A 22,450-nucleotide genomic window follows, 5' to 3' on the forward strand; every position below is an offset into this window, starting at 1 on the left:
TTGTTGATGAAGGTAGCTTCAGCAGTCTTTGAGGCTGGGAGATGGTAGTAAGGCAGTATAGCTTGCCCTATTCTTATGCTCTTCCCCAGGCAGCTGTGATTAGCAATCATTGAACACAGGGTTGGACTACATAGACCTGTCCCAGTATAGCCATTCTTAGTTTAGGACACTGCTGAAGATGGTGCTAAAACAATTCATGGAAGTGAATTAGGCACAGTCACATTTTCTCTCTGCTATAACCCTCGGCAGAAAGGACAGCTGGGAGCAATGATTTTTATCTGTCACTGCTAGACTTGCCAGAGCTCATCTGTCACTATCCAGTAGCTAATGTCATGATCTTTACTTTAAAATACGTTCCATTCTCCCTATTCTCTGAGATTCTTGACGTGTCATCACCCTGAGGCTCATAGGCTAGATAGCACTATCTGCTTCTCCTTGGCTTTGTCCTGTGTACCCAGTTCTCCCACCATGTTTCTCAGCTCTGGAGTCAGGGCTGTGTACTCAGTCAGTGCCTGTCCACCTACACTTCCTCACCAGACATGCCTACCAGAACAGCCTTCTCTCAGCAGCTCCCTGACATCATGGCACTGCTCCAGTCCATTCCCACTATCCTCCTCCCACTCAGCACAGTCCTTTTCCCTTTGAATTCCTTGGCTGACTCTTCCAGTTGCAATGTACTGTGTCAGACTTCTTGACCTCCCAGGCAAAGACCTCCTGCTTCTGTTGTCAATGAGGCCCACTCATCTCCTTTGTTCTCAGGCTCTGCCCCATGGTGTCTCACTGCGCCCGATTCCTTCAAGCTGCTTCTACCTGTGGTATGTGCGTTCAGGCTGGACCATTTCTCCCTGGCTCTCCTGAAGAGAGAGGAGACTCTCTGCTGTGACACCTCCAGGAAATCACTCGGTTAATGCTGGTTACCTATTCTTGTACAACAGAGAGAAGGACCTCCCTACAAAATTGTGTGAGCAAACAGGTGACCATATCCCACATCTTCACGCCCTTTGTATGTCATTTATCTTTGTATATTACCAACTCTTAGGATCAGGGGCATGAATCTTAACACATGCTTGTCCTGTGTAGCCATGATCACAGCTTTGGGCATTAAGCAGCATACGCTCATGTTTAAAACCTTAGGCTATGCAAATCATCACTCCAGAATGGTTCTGCAACAGCCTTGCAATAGGAGTCGGGGAAAAAAGCAACCTCGTGCTGTTTGCACCTCTGGCAGTTTATGGATCTACATTACCAGAGAACCCAGAATTGTATGACAAGTCTTGTGTCCCAAGCTTGTGACTATGTCATAACATCTCAGCCCTGTTCATTCATATGTACTGTCAACAAGGCAGGACCTTCAACTCTACATGTTTCTAGGTGGAGTGCCACTATAAAACAGCCATTCTTACATTGCTACGTAAGCCGTGTAGGACAAAGGATGCTGATTGTTGGTTGCAAGACTACAGCATTTCTCTTTCCCCAGCACATCCATGTTTGACATGTCAAATCTCTGTCCTACTAAAACAAATACTTCTTTAGTCACTGCTCAATATTCCCTTCCCTTTCTTCCCTCAGTAGGAGCACCGTCTGTTGCATTTCCTTGCTGCCAATTTAGGGGTCTGTCATGTTGATTGTTCTGCATAAATGACAACAGCAACTTCTTTCATATCAGAGTGGCAGGCAGCAAAACTCTGCTAATCTAGCTGTCGATCTAGTTCCTTGGGAGCTGCTGTAAAAGAGCAGCTGGGTCAGCCAGCAAAGAACCACCAAGCTAGTTTTCCTCAAATTTTGATTCCAAAGGTCCGGTGATAGACTGATTATAGCTGTCATTTTTCACCCCTTTGCTGTTATTCTGGCTTGGCCACATCAAAGACATCTAAATGGCTCATTCCCTGCACATACTCAAGTGCAGTAACTACCATTTTGCAAGTCATCTTGTTCTCTAAAGCAAGAGGGTTCAGGCTCCTCTTGGCAGAACTTAATCAGGCAGCAGTAGAAATTTGCTACCTATCTGATGCCTCTCTAACGCTTAGCCTAACATGTGTTGACCATGATTTCAGCTCAGATGGACCCTGTTTATCTTATTTTTTTTCCCAACTTGAAATAAGTAGCTGTTGACTCCAGGCAGCAGAGCTGTTTACTGCTGCCTGAAGCAGATGTGGTAGAATAGAAAACAAGCACAAGCATAGCTTTGCCCTGCACAATCCCCAGATTAGTATGGGGGAGAGGAAACCTACACCCAGAAGCAAATTAAAAGCAGAGGTGTTTGGAACTTGAAAATTTATGTCAGACTCTTAGTACTTGGGCTATTCCTGGGCTGATGTGGCTAACAGACTTCTACCTTCAATGTGTTGGGCTGTCCCTGCAGTGACCATCTAACTCACAAATTCATCCTGATGGAAAAAGTGTCTTATAAAATAAAGAATGATCTTTCAAGCAACTGCAGAAGAGAAGCTGTGAGGATTCACATTTCTCTACCCAACTCCTGCTCTTAGAGATGGAGAGGGCAAAAAGATCTAAGTATCTTCCACTCTTCCGGGGTATAAAGGGCCCATGGAATGGTTCTAGCCCCTCTAAAAGGGGCACTATTTGGAGAGCTCATCACCTCACCCAGATAATCTTTCAGAAGCAGAAACATGAGGGAAGGGGTCTATCCTGGAAGATCCATTGCTATAAATCAGCACTAGCCCTTGCTCTGCAAAAGCACTTTTTTCTTGTCTAGTTCTTCAGAAAGAATCAAATCAGAGCCTCTGCCCGATACTTATGGCAATGATTCTCTCATCAGACAGTGGGGTGCAAAGTTAAGCCTCAACTTCTTCTTTAGTCACCATATTTTTTTAATACTAGCATAATTCAAATCCTAGATTACTATCCTCTTAAATGATTTGCAGTGATTAACAGCTCAAGAGACACTAGTGCATGCATGCTGCAAGGAAATCAGAGGCATGTAACATCCTCACCTATACTGGAAGTACAAAGAAAATGTACTCATTTTCCATCATACATGCTCTAAGGACTGTCATGGAACTCAAACTGAAGCAGCCCAGGAGCTTTCATTAGTAATTCGGGGGGTGAGAGGGGGATAGAGAATAAATGAAATTAAAAAAAGAATAGAAAATAATTTTAAAACCTAGAGCTGATTAACTTGGAGCACACTGCCAGAAGGTATCGTTGAGTTAAAGAACCTAAGAAGGTTAGAAAAGAAGGCTTAGACACATAACTAAGGAGTACATTCACTGCTATATTAGTAGGATTAAAAACTGTAAAGCAAGTACTACATTTTTTGTGCTTGAGAATGGCTGTTAACTCTTTCGGATTTATGACTAAACTTCTCTGAGGTTTTCATTTCCTTGTGCAAGGCCATGTCACATAAATGACTCGGTCATCCTATGATCAGCTAATATATTCACATCCTTTTCCTTTTTGGCCATTTCCAGCTCATGAGCTCAAAAATTCTAGCAGAAATTCCTGTTGCTAGTCCCAGAGAGCATGATCTCACATTTTTTATTACTGATTTCCATCCCAAATAATTTAGTGTTGTCCACTAGATCATTTATTTCTTTCTATATGACATTGTTATCCTCATCCTTTTTGACAGTACATCCTAACTGCATGTCCATTAGTAGAGCACTCCTGCTTTTGCATCAAGGGCAGTAATGAAAACACCAAACACACACAATTCTGAAATTAATTCCAGAGGAATTCTACTAGTAATCTTTATTTACAGACCATTATTTCTCATGTCAGCAGAAGCTGTTTCTGTTTCTTTAGCCACCATACAATTCTTGTACTATACTTTCATTTTCTCTAGTTTAACTGAAAAGGCACAGTCAAGACAGGGTATTGTATTATCAGCCTGATTCATTACAATGATTGCTGTGTTCCTGGTGTCTGAAATCAGGTTCCCTGCTTGGGATAGAAACTACTTTCCACATGCCTCAGATTGGACATACAGTCCTACCTTATTCTTCAAGAGACAGAGGACTAGCTTATGCTCCTGCACAGCTCAAGCCCAGACTTTATCAAGCAAATGCTGCATTACGTCATTCTGGTCTTCAGCTTATTCATTTTAGCCTGATTTCCAAAGGAAATGAGTCAAGCAAGTACATTTTGTATGGTCCACCTGTCAGTCCTGTCTTAATAACTTTAAAACCTGTTGACTAACCAGATTTGATGGAGAGATAGATGTCTTAATGATGCTAAGTTTATATAGGTGCAAACAGAGTGCAGGGAGGAGGCAAGGACCATTAGAGGCCTAACTACACAAAAAAGTGAAGTTTAAGCTCACCCTGCACAAGATATCAGAGCACAGTGAGATGACAGGGTTAGTTGCTCTGTTGCTGACAAACCAGTCTTCTTTGTATGTAGTGCGTTTTTAAAGAAAATATGGTTTTGAGAGCTTTGATTTATACTTCTCTCTCTTCAAGTATTTAGGAAAGAGTCAACCCTGGCATTCTCTGCCTCTGATTTGGTCAGTTCCTGTTCTCTCCATCCGTCCTACAGAAGTCATAGAGGCTTCTTTCTGTTTCAAAACATAATTAAAATGGAAGTGTGCTGGGCTGTGCTGGATATGGATAAAACATGTGGATGGATTATTCTAATGAAAGAAATGTACCTCCTTATTTGACCTCTCTGTCTTGCCAGTAAGACACTTTTCAACTAGGGAGAGCTCAAGAAAAAACAAAAGCATTTCAGTCACTATCAATTATGCATGGTATGAATGCACAAGGAGGTGGCCTCTGAGACAGCCGCTCCCCATTCCTTCACAGACTCTGTAATTGTCAGCTCTTTCACACGTACTGGGAGGTGAACTGTGGGCCACCACAAGGCACAGCACACAGATGTTATGCGGCCACATCATCCTGCCCTGTTTATAGTACGGGATAAAGTGATAGCTTTCATTCTGAATTGAGCATGCTGCAGTAAGCCAGGCTTGAGGTAATCATGGCATGCACAACTGTCAGCGACTTGAGAGCCTTCAAGCCGTTGCAACTGCATTGCACATTGCTGCTGTCAGTTGTTTGTTCAGTGAACCACTATGAGCAAAGGATGCTTCCCACCTCAGTGAAGAAGGCAGCCTGAGTCCCCATCATTTCCTCCAAAGCTTCTCCCTACATACAGAAATCCCCCCCCCCTTGTCTCAGCTGGACCTGTTAGGCCCTTAATTTCACTGCATATCACTTCCAGTACTTTTTACTGGTAACAATCATAAAATATGTAATAGCACTTGTTGGAGTTGACTTCTGAACTGCAAGCACTCACCAGATGGTTGTCACCATCTGATGTTGCTGATCTCTGATAAAATTCTATATACTTTTCCTTTGTGAAAATGACTCAAGACACCAGATTCCTCCAGTGGGTTTCAGCAGCAGCAAAAAGCTGGAGGAAGAAAGGATATGATGTGAAGTAGGTACAGCAGCGAAAGAGGAAAGCAACAGGAGGTGAAAAGCTTGACAGAGGCAAACAGCAAGGGAGGGGCAGTGGAATCAATAGCAAACAGCACAGTAGATCTGAAGGTCAAACGTACCTAAAGCCCTGTTGAAGGCAAAATACTAATCTAGGCTGGACTAAGTGAGTATTGATTTTAAAAGATAAAGATAGGTCAAAACTACTAGATAAATATGAAGTCAGAGAGGAGGAAACTTCCAGGGGATTTAACCTGCCAGATCAACAATAACAACTTTGGCAAAGCCAAACGAAGTTACTCCCATCTATTTTAACGTGGTAGCAGGAGGTGCTAGTGTTTATGGAGATTATGGAGTCAACATGATCTAGTGGTTAAAAGCTGACTTACACTCTTGCTCTGCCGATGGATTGCTAGGACTTTGCTTCTACCTCTCCTGGCTGGGAAAATCAGAGGCATGGAAATCAGAAGATGCAATCTGATGATCATCTCCACCTTAAGCTCTTTATCTTGGTAGAAAAAAGATTTGCTGGTAGATAGCTGGAGGCAGATTTTGGCTTCAGAAAGCACTCTTGTTTGCTTGATATCTAGGTTTAAACTAGTCCTTTAATTCTACCCTAGCTGAAAATTTTCAGTAAGCCTCTGTTTTTAGTTTGAAGAACCCGTAACCACAGGAACTGGTAGGCTAAAATACTCTTTCAAAACCTGGCAGATAGAAGCTATGAGGATCAGATGAAAATTGCTGAAATTATTTGCCTCCCAAAGCTTTACCCATTTGAAGGAAAATTAAGTATTGTATCTCTAGCTTTGTTAGAGAAAAGAAGCATAAATTATCACAAACTTGTCTGAAAGTATCATTTAGAAATAATGGAACACTTCTGAAGAATTGTCCTGTTGAAAGTTAGGAAAGTCTGAGATACAGGAACATGAACACACAGCAAAGGCAGAGAGCATTCATGTCTGCTGTTACTTAAGTCATTACATTTTTAAATGTCCAACTCTGTTGCTTCAGAATGACATTCTCCAATGGGACCTCCTGGTAGGAATTGACAATAAATGGCAGCTATCAGAGAGAACAGAGAACCGTTCATGTTGAGAGTTACAGCACCATGAATAATGGAACTGTAGGCTGAACAGGAATTCAAGAGGCATTTATCCATACCCATGCATGGTACGAGGGTACAGATAATACATATCCCAGGCAATGTTTAAGCTGCTCTTAAAGACTTCCAAAGTTAGGAGCCTCCACAACTTTTCCCATGTAGTCTATTCTAACGCTTCGCTTTCTTCGCTGTTAGAAAGTTCTTCCTAGGAAGAATCTTCCAAAACAGGGTTTTTTGTTTTTACATATATGAACACTAAACATGTCTTTCTGGGGGCTTATATGCTGTGTTCTCTAAACCACTTGTCATTATCAAAGTCCTCCTGTGGATTCCCTCCACGTTTTCTTTCAAGATTGGCATCCAAACTCAGACATGGTGCTCTCACTTCTTTGCAAGCTGTGCTTCTTTTCATACATGCTAGTATGCATTTGTTTTCTTCATAACAGTATAGCCATGTTTACTTCAGCTGGTGATCCACTTCACTCCCTAGATCCTTTTCTACAGGACTGCTCTCTAACCGATTGTTTCCCATCTGTATTTACACAGTGGGATTTTCCCTGCCTAATTATAGTACCTTTCACTTGTACCTATTGAGTTGCATCCTGTTCTTACCAGGACACTGCTCCAATTTGTAAGCGTCCTTAGGAATGCTAACCCTGTCTTCCAGCATACTTCTAGCTCTTCACATCTTGGTGTTATCTGTAAATTGAAGAGGCAGCCTGTATTCTGTCACTTAGGTCTTTATTGAAAATACTGAATACCACAGCATCTAGTGCAGAATCCTACTTAATATTGTCTTCCACTTTGATGGTAAAGTTAAGCCTATTCATTTAGACTGTTCATCTAAAATTTGCTTAAGAAAATGTCAGTAGAATTTGTGATTTGACTAGTGTCAAGGTGTGTAACATCTACTGTTTCTCCTCTGTCTTCAAGACTGATCACCCTATCACAGACTGAAGTTAAACAGACATGTTCTGACAGCTCACGTTAGCTGTTACTTATCTCCTTTTTACCAGCCCTGTGCATTCCAAGGCTCTAGAAGGGATGGCAGTAGGCAGAGTCCTAGGGTGGGCTGCCAGCCTCAAAAAGCCTGTACACAGACTCAGCAGCTCCTTTCAGAACTGCTAGATGAGAGTTTCCAGTCTTCTTCCTTACCTTAGATTTTTGCTTGGCCTTGCCTCTTAACCTACATGATGGCTGAAGTAGCAATATACTTCATTTACTGCTAAAGTCTCTCTCCTGGGAAAGCTAATTGGTGCTGTGAAGTCAGTCTCTCTCTTCTGGAGGAGATATGAAGGACTTTGGAGCAGTCAAGAAATGAAGGAGTCCGTGCTATGTACCAGAAGGAAAACATAGCCAAGGAGGCAAAATGGGGAAAAACAGTCAGAATCTGCCTACAAATGGAGAGGCAGGCTGAGAAGAGAGAGACAGCGGCTTGGAAGAGGTGGCTCTCTTTGGGATCGCCAAACATTTGTGGATTCACACCTCATTTAGCATTAATCTCTCCCTACGGAGTGAGACAGTCTGTCATACAGTCTGGATTTTAATATTCTACATATTTCCTTGTATGCAGAAGCATACTGGCATATTTAGGCCTCTTTGGTACATGGAAAGGAGTAAATGAGCCTGCCACTGGCTGAGAAGTTGTACTGTCATTCTAGTATTCCCTTTTGATCCCATTAAGATTGCCCAGGAACTAGGAGTCAGCTGATCAGATTATTGCCAGACATTGTCAAGCTGTCTATAATTAGCTTCTTGTTGGTGAGAAGCCAGGAAATCCTCTTTGTTTGCAAGCTTGGACTATAGAGAAAGAAAGGAAATATTTCATGGGAGAGATTGTTTGGAAACTGCAGATCCTAATTAGTGTCTCAGCCCTGTGGTGAAACTGTATGTGGCATTTCTCTGAAAAAGGATGCTTCTAAACATCCAATTTTGAGGGATGCTGGGTTACTTTCTTGAAAAGCCCAACACACATGGTACTTAGTGCAGACATGGTACTTAGTGCAGATATTCACAGCCTCTGTTCTGTTGCCTTGGTGTAGGTTTTTTACGTTCCCTTATCTTATACAGCTCCTTTCAGTGCCAATCAGGATTGAAAATTTAACACAGGTTAAAATACAGGTTTGAAATTGGGCTGTGCCATCCACATGTAACCTGTGAAGTCTGTACACTCAAGACCAATAACCTCAACTTCAGGAAAATTTGGATCCAATTTCATTTAGTTAATTACATATAGCATTACAAAAGTCCAGATCCTTTTTTGCTGTCCATTAAAACTATAGTAGTTTAAGTCCAAGGTGACTTTTAGTCTAAGATAACCCTTTGCATTTTCAGCATTATCTTATGAAACATATTTTAACTTGTTTATTTTAGAAATTAATTGTAATTTAAATTACCAACACGTGGCTGATATATTCAATGTCATGTAGTGATGGTATCCCCTTTAATTCCTCCCGTGGACACCCTAAGCTCCATATGCTTGTTATAAAACACTGGTTACACAGATCACAGCGCACAGAGATTAATGATGCATCCATTGGGGCGTAGTTAGGAGACTGCTGTCTATTCCAAAAGGAACATTTTTTTCTGGGATACTTTTATTGATTATTATGTTATATCCCTATACTTTTTCTTCCTAAACGCTTAAATCAAAACAAACCGTATCACTATTGTTTTTTTCTTCTCTGAGGAAGAGTATCACCATGAAGGATGACAACTCTTCTGAAATAAAAGAAGTTTTACGGGACACCCCTAGTCTGCCCTATCATTTTGAGTCATAAAGAGATGCCAGAACAAAGCCTGCTCAATGATACATAAAGGTCTTAATCATATGTCTGAATAAAACCCTAAAGCAGTTATATCAAAGCATCAATCATGTGTTTTCCAAAATAGAACTAGAGCAAGAACGTGCTCCATCTTCCTGCAATTTAAACAGATTTTAAGTGAGCTGATGGTTTCTATACTTAGGGTGAGATCATATCAGAAAGCAAAGTATTTTGCAGGGTTAAATCATGGTTATTTCTGGGAATGACACTGTCAGTTTGTGAAATATACATCGAGTTTATAGTGGATAGAGCACCTAGCACTTTCTAAAGAGTAATAATCCACACAATACACAGTTAACTTCCTGTGGTAGAATCAAAAATAAATACAGTGAAAAAGGACTATCCACTTCAGATTTGGGTAGTAATTGATTTAGCTACTTCTCTCTGCCTGGAAACCAAACAAATGAATATATGCCTTTTTTTTTTTTTCTTTTTCCTCTCCAATCACTGGATGTTGTGGAACAGCCTTGGCAGCTTTGCTTACCTCACAGTAATCTCCTCAGTGAAAGTGGACCAAATGTTCCAATGCATTTCTGGAAGGCAAATCTAATGTACCCTGGATTTTCAGTCTCTGTGGGATGGAAAACAAAGGTCATTTGGATTCAGACCCTTTTGCATAGGTACATGTGGGCTGTTCAACCACGTGACTATTAGTTCCTGCATAGGATGCCTGTTGCAGTCTCCAGGGAATAACTGCAAAGGCATTTTGGCATTAAGGCATTGGAGATTAATGTCCCTTGGTCAGTATAATCAACAGAGAAAAAGACAGTTCAGAGCAGGAATGTAATTTAGGCTAAATCATCTGCTATAAGAGCTGTTGTGAATGCCCCTCTTTGTCCTCAGGCTAATTGCACTGTGTGCTGTGTCCTTAGCAACTTGTCCCAAACTCTTAACTTCAGCCCATGGCCAAGCCCTGTCCCCTCAGTAGACCTCCTCCCCACTCACACCACTTTCCCACCCCAACAGTTCTCTGTCTGTCCCCACACAGTGCTTAGTCCCAGTCTTCTTGCCTTGTAAGTGTCAGTCTCCCTATCTTTCTGTCAGAGATAGGCAAGCCAGGTCACAGTTTGGTTTCCAGTTTCTGCTCTTCTTCATTCTTGTGACCAGTGAAGCAGTAAGAGATGTTTCTTGCTCTCTCTGTTTCCCAACCTAGAGTGAATTGTGCCCAGAGTGGACAGAATATTAAATGGATTTGAGTACCTATTTCTAAGACACCTCTACTGAGTACTAGATGCAGACTGGTTTTCTTTTTGGAAAGTTATCATTTGGCCAGCTATGCATTACTCTGGGGATGACAGAAGGCACCTTCTTGACACAAATGATATCTGCCAGATTTCAGTTTGCAGAGCCAAATGATGACAGGACACAAGACATCCAAAGAGACAGTCACCAGAGATCTGTAACAAGGGAAAACTAAGATATGTTTCCTTAGTCTACTTTTTAAAAATACCTGGAAAGTTTGGACTGACATTTTCCAAAACCAGACATCAAAGGCAGACATTGCACATGGAAAATTTTAGTCCAAATACTTACAAGTCTAACAAAGCTATCACCAGCTGAAGTCTCTCCTACAGAGAAAAGGCCCAGGCAATCTTAAAAATGGGCAGTGCCCCACATCTTACCTGACTGACAGTGAACTGCAAACACAACTGGAGTTTGTGAAATACGAATCTGCAATGGAAGATACTCCTGTAGGGCAAGGGCATTTACACCTCACAGAAAAGCAGTAAATGTAATTCTTGTGATGACTAGCACAATGCACTGAACTTAAGGCACATGCCACAGGGTAGCGATATGCTAACGTTGTTTGCAAAGTAATTTGGCTCATTCTGTTAAGCGTTCTGTAGCATGGATATGTCTTGAGCCTTGCTTACAGTGGGAATTTAGCCACTGGTATGTATAAACTGGGTATGGAGGTTTGTTCTGGCATGCAGATTTACCTTCTGGCGAAAATGTAGAAATAGCTTTTGGTATTTTTGTTCAGAAACTCCATGTTAGAAGCCATACATCCTGCTTCCAGACTTAGTTCTTGGCTCAGCCAAAATCAGAACCCAAAAGGTTGGACCAAAGTGAGCTATTTGCATAACCTGGAAAGGTTTCTCTGGTAAGGTGATAACTGACAGCATTTTCAGTCGAGCTTAATTTTGAATGCTCTGAAGAGCTATAAAAGTCAAGAAAGCTGAAAAATGTGAGGGTTTTTGTGGTAAGAGACCCCAGGCACTTCCTTACACAGATTATTATACAGTGAGTTGATCAAGAGTCTCAAAGTTATGATGCAAGGAGCAAACATAGTCTTTTCAGGGTGGCAGACAAAGGTGTAACAAGAACAAGTGGCTGGTAGTTGAAGCTAAACAAATAAACTAGAAATGCAGTGTCATTTCTTAAACAATGAAGGTAATTAACCTTTAGGAAAAAAGTGCTGGTTTGGATCCTTTCTCACTGGCACCTGTCAAGCCTAGGTGTCTTCCTAAAAGATAATCTGTAATTCAAATAAAATTAATTCAGGGTGTAATAAAATAGAATCCCAAACCCTAAACTGCGGTGATTTTTCTCAAAACTTCCCACCATTGCTAACCACAGCTACCAGCAAGAGTTAAAAGATGTACATGTATTTTGACTTTACAGGTGCTTTAACCTTTGTTTTGCCTAACCTTGTGCTGTGCAGGGCCACACAAATTAGCTCTGACAGTATCATTAGCTACAGGTATCAGGTCTGTACAGCATCTCTCAAACTTGCAACTGATGGAGCTAGCTAGCATAGATTCAGTCCAGGAATTAAGGGTTTAAGACTCTTCTTATGAGGCAGAACAGCTAAATTTCTTACTTCCTTGCTTAGACATCAAAATTCAGTTGGGAAGTGAGACAGGCAGAGACACTCAATTAGAGCTAACAGAAATAACTGTCTTTTCCCCCTCCCCATAGCACAATTCACCCAGTGGTTTCAAAACGGCTTATTTTACAGCAAATAGGGACTCTCACCACATTGTGACATGTGCAGTTTTAAATATTAGGAGTTACCTATTGCTCAAGCTCATAGAATAAATCAGTAGCAGAGTGAGAATGATACCCAAGTATAATGGACTAGCCGTCACACACTGGGGGGAAAAAGGATACCCTAAATTCTGAGCTGGCAAAGTATAGCCACCAGATGCTGTATTACAACCATGACAAGACCTACAGGAAATGGGTGACTGTAGTTCTGCATCTGCAAGTAAAGGTCATCCTTCTAATCCCAGAGAGCTATTAGAGATGGTGCTGTGTGAGATCAAGCCCATTCAATTTCAAAAAAGCACAAGCAGCAGCTGTATAAGCCTCTCTTAATTTGGTCTCTGAGTGAAGCCCTGTTCCTCAGAAGGATTCACTGGGGGCCTATTACAAACAGAGAAGCAGGTTGATGAAGTGTTTGATGTGGTAAACAAACACTCCCAGCCAGAGGTGTATATGTCTGTTTAGGAAAACAAAACATTTTCAAAACAATTCTTTTCTGACGGAATTAGGTAGGAAGTACAAGGATTCCAGGCCTCTTCCATTTTTGACTGCTGAATTACTAACAGCTTCAATATTTTAATTAAATCACAGTCCATTAAGATCACTCCACCAAGAACTGAGAGCATTCACCTCTAAGTATTTGTAAGGGAGATGCTCCCTTCAGTTTTATTTAGAACAAAGTCACTTCAAATACTGGCTCTCCAAATGGCCAACTCTTTCAACATAACTGTTTCCTGCACATCCATCTGCTCATTCTGTTAAGATAAAAATGCATCTATCCTACTAGCCATGTGGTACTGACTCCTCTCTGCCATGTGCATTAGTTACTAGGGGTGCTTGTTAGAGAAATCTTTGCTGTGAATGTGAGTCATAGAAACCCTTGGATATTCAGAAGCCCGGCTGGGTTTATGGAATTAGCAGGATTTGCAGGACTTCTTTTTTTAAAACCAATCTGTGAAGCAAGTCCAATATGAAATGATTGCGTTAATATACATGAATAGTCTGACTACCTGTCACATTTTCACAGAGTCATTTCTATGATTGTAACTGGAAATACCAAGTAGTAAACAAACAGAGACTGAAATCCCTCTCTAGTTGCTCTGAAAGGCAGCTTCACAGAACGTGAAAGGCTGGATCAGATTGATAGTGTGTAGAAAGCTACTGCCACTGCTATACATGCTACTGGTCAGGAATCCAGTTTCCAGGGCTGTGAAGCCAGCAATAAATTTGCAGAGCCATTTTTTTTAATAGCTTTGAAAAATGAAGAAAAACAAGGCACAGTCATTTCAAGCTCCATTAGAAACTGAATGAGAAAAAAAAATACCAATGTTTGACAAATAGAAAGGGGCAAATTCTGAGTAAGGAAATGCTACTGAGCTTTTAGAAGTATGTGTGTTTTCCAGCAGGCAATCAAATAGCTAGCAGCCACTTCTGAAAAAAACATGTATTTAATAGCAGGTGCTGTTAAACTAGATTGAAAGTCCATAATTAAAGCAAATGGGACAAAGATTTTTTTTTAGCAACTATATTGCTTCTCAACCAAATATACCAGCAGTGAGGCTAGTGCTGCAGTCCTTGCTCATCACATCTATCTCATCAGTTCCTTGGTGGGTAAAAGCTTGTTGATGATTCTTTCCATTTAGCTATTTAAGCTTTAAATATATACTTGAGTTAGGAATGTATTCTATGTTAACTGATCATAGAATCTTAGACTACTTTAGTTTGGAAGGGATCTCTGGAGGTCAAGGCCAGCCTTCTGCTCGTGAAATGTAAAGGGAGATACAGAGAGGGCACATGGCTTACTTTAGGGGTACAGGGAAAGGGATCAAGAACTGTATTGAATTCCTGACCCAGCATCGTATCTTCTCATCTCAGCTGCAGGCTGCAGTTACCATGCAAAAAATAAATTCCCTCTGTTCATTGGTGACATCTGAACTGTGATGGCTTGGATTTCAAGGAGCAGCGAATTTACTTGCCAGATATGCACTGAGTAACACAACCTGCCATGGGAGATTTCTCTCCATGCCCTGGCACTTAATAATGCCAGCCTCTGAGCTGATCCTTGCAGTATGTGAGACACCACCGCCACCCCCCTCCCCCCCAAAAAATCGTGTCATTCCCAAAGTTGTCTTGGATTGCAGCTCCAGAAGGGCACACCAACAACACAGCTTTCTTCATTTCTCCAGAATTGTGACTGCAATGCATCCATTCTTGCTGGTGTTCCCCAAGATCCTTCTTAAGGCCCAACAAGCATAAAGAAGTTTATCCTAGCAGAGTGAGCCCTACAGTAAGCCATGGAGGTACTTCCAGCATGCTGGCTTACCAAGTCCAGGGGTTTCCGTCTCCTGTTTACACTCATTGCCAGCAAGGGTGCTTCTAGTTCTTAGTGAAGACAAAGCTGCAAAGCCTGTCTCAAGGAACTCCCCGTTCCCCCTATGTCACTCCTAGTTGTAGGAAACTCACTACAGGGATTTGCTTAAGCTCCTTGACATTTATGCAAGAATTCCCCTTTAGAACACAGAATCCTCAGCATGCTATTTCTTCATAGTTGTTTACCTTTTTCTTTAGGAAGTCAGCTGAACTGACCTCTGGTGATGAACTTTTGTTGAAATATTTGCAAAAAGCACACAGCCTAGCACATTTTTTTGCTGTGATGTAGCTCCAGGTGTCCATTTGCTAGCAGCACATTCCCACAGAGCAGAGTCCTGTGTTACTTTCTTTAGCAAAGCTTCACATAGGAACTCCTGGATAAAAGGCATTTGCATATTATCTGCAAATTTAACAGCCTTGGATCATTAAACCCATTACAAGATTTGATCAAATTAAGTCTCTTTTTTCCTTGTCGGATGTCTGTTTGTTTGGTCACCTTTTTGTACTTTCGTGAGATCCAGCCCTCAATCTGACAAGTGGTGTTACTACAAACGCAAAGCCAGTCACTGCCATTAGACTGTATGGAGTTCCAGTTCTGTGGAGGGAAGTTTATATTCTTGCCATCTTCCGCCAATCCCCCAGAACAATCCCTTCACTTTGGAATGCCCAAAATAAAAGCATTGGTATTTAAATTGTGAACAATTGAATTTGGGAAAATTGAATTGGCTGCCGCCCTTTCTGAATCATGAATCTGAGTCATTTCTTTCACCTAAGCTGTTCTCTTCCCCATGCGGATTGCAGGAGCAGGGAGGAATACAGCAGTAACATTTCCTGTTCTGTCTGTCTTTCTCTCCCCCTTCCCTGTTCTCATCTCTTGCAGCCTGCCTGCTCCAGGCTGAGCTGGTGAATTATGAGCGTGTCAAGGAGTACTGCCTCAAAGTGCTTCAGAAAGAAGGAGAGAACTTCAAGGCACTCTATCGGTCAGGAGTTGCATTTTACCACCTGGGTGACTTCAACAAGGCACTCTACTACTTGAAAGAGGCAAGAGCCCGCCAGCCAACAGGTATGGGGAGTGAGAATGTGACTTTGTGTTGAGTGCTTTTGCATTTCTTTTCACTAGGCTTTGTCTGTGGTCTGATTTCATTGATTTCCACAGGAATGAGTATGACTCATTGTGTCCTTAGTTATACTTCTCTTCAAGAATTCTCTAGTAGTGCAGCAAGTTTGTAATGACAGTGCCTAAAGATGTTAGTTATTAACTCCTGCAGAGAGTGCAGCAGAACCTGGAAGACAACAGTACGTTCTACCTCTCTTTCCTTCCCTATTTTAATTTTGAAGAAGAAAGCAGGATGGGGAAGCATGCTTCTCTAACATTTCCTGAATCTTCAAGAACAAATTTTTTCCCCTTAGCAAAACCAGGAGACTGTCTGTAGTCCCTAACAGTCATGCCTTCCACCATCTCTTTACTAAAGTGTTTTTCGTTGATCGAAGACATCAGCGCTTACACACAAAGCATTTGTCAGAAAATACGCTTCAACTTTTACCATGAAAAAAAAGTCACTTCCCTGTTCAAGTATTCCTCATCCATGTGTCCAAAACAATAGAAATAATTTTGGGACCACATAGAAATTATATCTTCAAACAACAGCCTTGCCAGAGAAGCTACCTTTATGCTGATCTACCCAAATTCAGAAGGGGAATAGAAGGCAGCAATGCAGAGACAGTGCTTTTATTCTCAAAGGACTGCAGAACTCTCTAACAGGGAGATAAAGCCACGCTATTTTTTTAAATCATTTCTGTTAAAACATAGGAAGCTTATAACAGTCAAAGAAAAGTTAAAGGATCATGAGAAAGTGAAATAGAAGCAATGTGCAAAGGAAACCCCACAGAGCAGCTCTTCCATCTGCACATGATATTAGAGAGGTGTGAAGTCAACATGAAAACAGGCAGGAGTCTGGACCCTGGCAGAGGCAGTGGGCCTGGTATTCTTTCAACTAGAAGGCAGGAGGAGGCAAAGGAGGCTGCTAGAGCTGGCTGTGCTTGATGTCCTGCAGGATTTGGCCCTGCTGGGCTTCTGAGGTAAGTGTATCCTGAGGAAGCATCAGGCAGGGTGCACTTAGAAGTGTACTGAGTGCTGGGATTTCTTTGCTCTTCCATCTCCCAGACTGCCTGGTTCCATCTGCCATGCTTGGCCCAGGGCTCCGGGCAGTCTGACAGCACAGCTGTGCACACGACACTGGCTCAGCAAATGTGCTTAAAAGCTCAGTTTAGCCTATTTAGTTTACAGTATGCCCTTCTGCTTTCAGCCCTTGCCAGAGCCAGGAAATGGAGAAGCTTATGCAAAAGAAAAACGGTTAGAGGAAAATACAAAGTTATCCTAACCTTGAGGTTCTGACTAGGCTCAGATGTGCAAAAGTCATTTTAGTTGAACTGCTTTGTTTCCATTTTTATAATATGTATTTTTGTGCTTTTTTTCCCCTCCAGTGATAGTATTTATTTGGTGTCCCTTATTGCTTCTTAAAATAAATACTAATGTATTCAACAGCAATAGCTTCAAATACCAGTGCTTGCTGCAAAGACATTAGAAACTGTCCCTGAAGGCCCTTAACGTACACAAAAAACAGCTCTGGCCTTCAACTCTGCATCACAAACCCTTCCCTGTTATTGTTACACCATATGGAGCCATTGTTCTGCTGTAAGTTTTAAGATTATTGAAAACTTAACAGAGGATTTGGGGGAAAGAAGTGAATACATACAGTAAGAAAGGATGGGGCTGTTAAGACACAGCAGAAGGGATCAGGTAACACTAACAAGAATTACAATGTGACCTGGAAAAACTCAGTGTGTCCAGTTTCAAAGTTTCTATCTGCAAAATATGATCATTTTTCTTTATAAAATGTTTTGCTAGGCTCACTGGTAAAATACTTGGTTATTATTATCATCATGTTCTGTGTGTTCTCTTTTTCTAATAAGGAATGTTTTTGGCACACATCACTAGCAGTTATTCTTTTTGGTGGGGGGAATTTTAAATGGTAAAGAGGAATTAGCTAGCAAAGGGTTTTACTGTTCTGAAGGTCTGTCAGCACAGCAAATCCCTGATGGCTATTTACTGTTTGTCAAAGGTAAGGGTTGGATTTGGCCTGATTTCTTATTCTACCTCCAAACAAAAAAAAAAAAAAAATCACCAAAGCAGATGGAAATTACACAAGATAATTATATAACACCCCTTACTAAGGAACACCTTGGAAACAGAGAGGAAAGCCGCTGCTGCGTTGTGCAAAGTGTACATGCAACCTTCTGTGACCTCTGTGTCCAGAGGGTTGTACAGCATGCAACAAAGTGAACTTTCGCAGCCAAACATACACCTTACCTTCAAGCCTTGTTCAGTTTGTTCCCACTGATCTGGCCACATCATCAAGGTAACTACTTACTGGGTTCAAAAATGGAGTATTTGTTGACCTGGTAACATCACACACCAACAATTAAGATCTGTTGGCCCTGCTCTGAAAACTCATATTCCAAAAAACACATGAACTGTAAGTACAAGCCAGATTTCCCATGCTGCATACAGCAGGCTCACAATTAAGCCAAAGAGCTGGCTTTCTGAGCACTTGTGGCTTAGATGTACTGGGAACTAAAACCCAGTTCACAGTCTACCTTTGTGGCGCATAAACAACTGTACCAAAGCTAAAGGGAGAAGCACAAATAGCCTTTAAAACTGTAGGAGGCCGCTCTGTGGGGGGCCCACAGTCCTAAGAGGACTTGTGTTCTGATTGCAGCTTTGCCAGTAAGTCCCTGTATAAGTTCAACCCAGTCGCCTGAGTAGTCCTTATCTATGATTTCCACATCAGTGAAAGGGGATCATTTCTTCCTCACTGAGAGATTAGGATCCCCTTTTCATTTAAAAACTTATACTTAGTTTTGAAATACTCCTGCAGACAGGGCTAGAATGGTGCAGTATTATTTGGTGAAAAAGACTTGAGAAGGACAGGGCTCCATTTCTTCCATAAACAAAGTTCTGTTCATTATTTTTCTTCATTAAAATAGTGGCCCTCAAAAAGGAAGCAAAAACATGTCAAAATTTGCTGGGGAGATTTTTAGCTAACCTGCCATGAGAGCTTCTCCCACCTTCTCTTGGGCTACGCCTTGTTTTTCTTCTGGCTTCCCAGGCCTGTGAAAATCTCCCAGGTGAGTGAAGTTGTGCCATAAGCAGCCACTTTCCTTACACTCAAGCTAAAAGGAGCTGGCAACCTTTCATTGCCCTATTATATACTGAACCCCACCTCCACACCCCCTTCTTGGCCAGGCATCAAGTCCCTGCAGGCCCAGGCAGGTGTGATTTCCTGACATGCCTGCTCAGTTATCATTTATCACCTGCAGTGGGCAAACAGTCAAAGTGTGAAAGGATGCTTACCCATGCTGTAACCGATCAAATCTTGGAAGGATAAAGGATAGAGAGATTTCAGTGAGGGGCAAGCAGTACAGTAGGACTCTGGATTTGGATATGATCTCTGCCTTTCCAGAACTGGGAATTAGCCCCCTTCCCGGCATGCTCACTGATTTTATTCTAGGCCTAAACTTCAGAGCCAGTCCCTCAGTTAAACTTCTTCACTGTTGGAAGCTGTTTAACTAAAACCCAATCCCAGTTTAGAAAAACCTCCTTTAAAATTTGTTAGACTGGTATGAAATGCTGGTGCATTAACCTCCCAGAGGGCTGAAGCACTTTATTTAGCAACTGCAATTCTGCAACAGCAGAACTCCTTGTTTTGCCTCATTACAAATGTCCCAAGCAGGACAATCCCACCCTCTGAACTAAATAGGAGGATGCAGCTGAATCTGCAGTAGAGAAACCCATCTCACCAGAGACAGCTTGAGAAGTCACAACATTGCCACAGCCCAGAGCTACCCCATTACACATTTGCTGAGAGCTCTGTGATAAGAGAAACTGAGCTGTCTCCTGTTGTCTCAGCTCTGACTGAGGGCACATCAGAGATTTCCCCTTCTCATTTTTACAGGAAACTTTGCACCGACAGATCCATCAGTGGATGCAAAACCCACACTTGCTAGTGCTGGACATGTTAGCAATTACTTGCCCTTCTCTTTGCAAGCTCAACCACTTCTCATTTCCCTAGCTGTTGTGGGAAAAAGTATTGGTTGGATGATGACAAAATTGCCGTTGCCCTTTAGATTGGTTTCTGAGGATCTCATAATTTAGATAGACCAAGCTGGCCCTGGTTGGCTTTCTGAGTAAGGCTGTGAACAAAGAACCATTTTTACATTATGTGTCAATGAAAATGGTTTTTTTGCTTGCTTGCTTCCAACACCACATGGCTTTTGCAACTGTGCGGATGCCATGCAGGTGGCAAATCACCCTCATGATAGTACATTAACAGGATTCAAGGAAGGACTGACCATGACTGCAGAAGCATGAGGTCTCTCTTGGGATATGTAATTATGCAGATCTGCCTATGCTTCAGGGTGCACAGGGTCCCTCACTGCTAGGGCCAAGAGGTAAATAAAACACACATGTTCTGTGTGCTGTATTAATGCACTGTAATACTGTTAGGAAAAGAGGGCTAAACTTACCACCTCCATAATACTGGGATCTCAGAACTCTCTGCAGACTGATGAAACAGTTCTCTGTCCCCAGGAACTTCGCTAGACAGAGTAGACAAGGCAGTATGCAGCATACAGCATATGACAAAAATAAAGATACGGACTGTTGTGGTGGAAGGATTCCCAAATATGAGCTTTAAGGAGAGCAAGGTTATGAAAAGAACATGAAGGAAGCTCTTCCTAATTCAACTGTCATGGAAAAAAATGAGAAGGGTGGAACAGGATGTAAAAGGAGTAGGTGGGCAAAAACTCAGAGCATAGATGTATGCAAGATGCTTGTAGGGCCTTGAATATAGGAGCCGTTCCAGAAGAACACACAGGGTTGACCTTGATAGTTGGAACTGTGTGTATTCAACTGTGGTGACCATGAGCAACCAGGGAGAAGGCAAAAGCTGGCTGAGCCAGGGATGTGAGCAGCAGAGGTGGTGAGCTCAGATCAGACCAGGTCCTCCAAAAACAAAGCATCAGGATTTGATTCAGAGCTCCTTCCTTCTTGGGCTGTTCCTGAAGGCAGTGCTGGAGTCTTGCTACTCCCAAGGAACAGGAGATACTCAGGTGCATATGTGGCAATGTGTCTGCTTTCACAGGGAGTTGTAATCATTGTGTGTATGTGTGCGCTCTTTCCCTGCAGATACCAATGTCATACGATATATCCAGCTGACAGAGATGAAGCTCAGCAGATGTTCCCAGAGAGAGAAGGAAGCCTTGTGAAAATGAAGCTGCTTCAGCTGAAGTGCCCAAAGGGGACCATTTCCTTCCTAGAAGCCCATTTGGTGGATTTTCCTGTTTGCTCTGCCTCATCCCCATCTCCATCCATCCACTTTCCCTTGCTCTTCATTGAATCCCAATTCTGAAAGAAGAAACTCAGATGCTGGATATGGCTGCTTGCCAGCCATGGTAATATCCCTTCCCCCTTTCAGGAGAGCACAGTGGCTACATCCAGCCTTGTTCCAAGATAGTATCACACACGCAGTGTAGGCAGTGCTGGGGACCTTTCTGGTCCTGAGCTGACTGCTTATTACCTTAGGGAAGCAACCCCCAGACAACTACTTCCTGACCAGGCAAGTTGGAGACAGTTTCTACTGTGAGTGATCACTGGAGCTTGGAAGAGCTAAGAAACCAAGAAAGCCACTGATCATTTCACAGGGGGTAACAAATGCCTTTTACCGTCAGTGCCCTCTGCCTGCTTCTCCAGTGCTGTGTTACCAGTCTCCAGTGAGAGCTCACATGCTCCCAGTCTAATGCCAGTGAAACTGTTTCTAAACATCCTCTTAATGAAAGCACAGAGCACCCTATGACACCCCTGAAGCTGTCCCAGTGCCGGAGGAGAAGGCTGTGGGGGTACCACAGAATGCTGAACAGACTGTGAAAGCGTGGTGTACAATATGAGGGAAAATTGTGAAATAATTCATTAAAGGCAAATAAAAATTATGAATAGGCAACAATTCCAGGCATTGCTTTTAGAAGGGACCTCCTGGGATCCCAGTATCCAGAGAGGCAACATGTTCTAGTGGGGGCAGCATGGGGTGGGGAATAAGGAATGTCTCCATTCTTATATTGGCTCTGCCAATGCCTTGCTGTGTGGTCTTGGGCAAGTCACTTAGCCTCTCTGTGCCTCAGTTTCCCCATCTGTACACTGGGGATAATAATACTTCCCTACCTCGCAGGGGTGTTGTGAGGATTTATTAGTTAATGTTTGTAAGTAATATTATAGTGATGTACAGTGCTAAGTATTATTAGTACATTGGATTGAGGTCTCGATTCTCCCACCTTGTGTTGGTGCTTCCTGTGTCCTGTTTCTTCTTTTTAGGAGAGCATGCTGCTGAACAAGAGCAGGGCAGAATCAACATCTTTGGAGCCTATTTCAGCAGTCCCTAGGGTCTGTTTAGACCTATTCCAGCACTTTGATCACTTCTAAGAGTTAAGGCTCCTTGGCTCAAGGGTCCTTTTCTAAAACTGCCAGTAATGGAATCAGAAAGTGACACAAACACATCTCCAGTGGGACACACTTCTCCCCCACAGTGGTCCACATGGGACTGCTCCCAGTTGCAGGATAAATGTGAGTGGTCTCAACTCATGGTGGTCAGTGTGAAGTGAGTGTACCCAGAGATACTTCACTTAGCGCTCCACTGAAACATAGAAACTGAAAT

At 42.2% G+C, this 22,450-nt stretch overlaps 1 protein-coding gene across 1 annotated transcript in view; it reads left to right on the plus strand.

Moving 5' to 3' along the window:
- TTC9 (tetratricopeptide repeat domain 9) overlaps window positions 1-22,074 on the plus strand; it is a 29,414-nt gene extending 7,340 nt beyond the window's left edge. The window contains exons 2-3 of the mRNA XM_026095655.2: window positions 15,565-15,747; window positions 20,932-22,074. Coding sequence (XP_025951440.2) covers window positions 15,565-15,747; window positions 20,932-21,011 — 263 coding nt within the window. The 3' untranslated portion in view covers window positions 21,012-22,074. The remainder of the gene's footprint in view (window positions 1-15,564; window positions 15,748-20,931) is intronic.
- Window positions 22,075-22,450: the final 376 nt, after the last annotated feature.

Source organism: Dromaius novaehollandiae, chromosome 5, assembly GCF_036370855.1.
Source record: "Dromaius novaehollandiae isolate bDroNov1 chromosome 5, bDroNov1.hap1, whole genome shotgun sequence".
In the NCBI taxonomy this organism is placed as follows: domain Eukaryota; kingdom Metazoa; phylum Chordata; class Aves; order Casuariiformes; family Dromaiidae; genus Dromaius; species Dromaius novaehollandiae.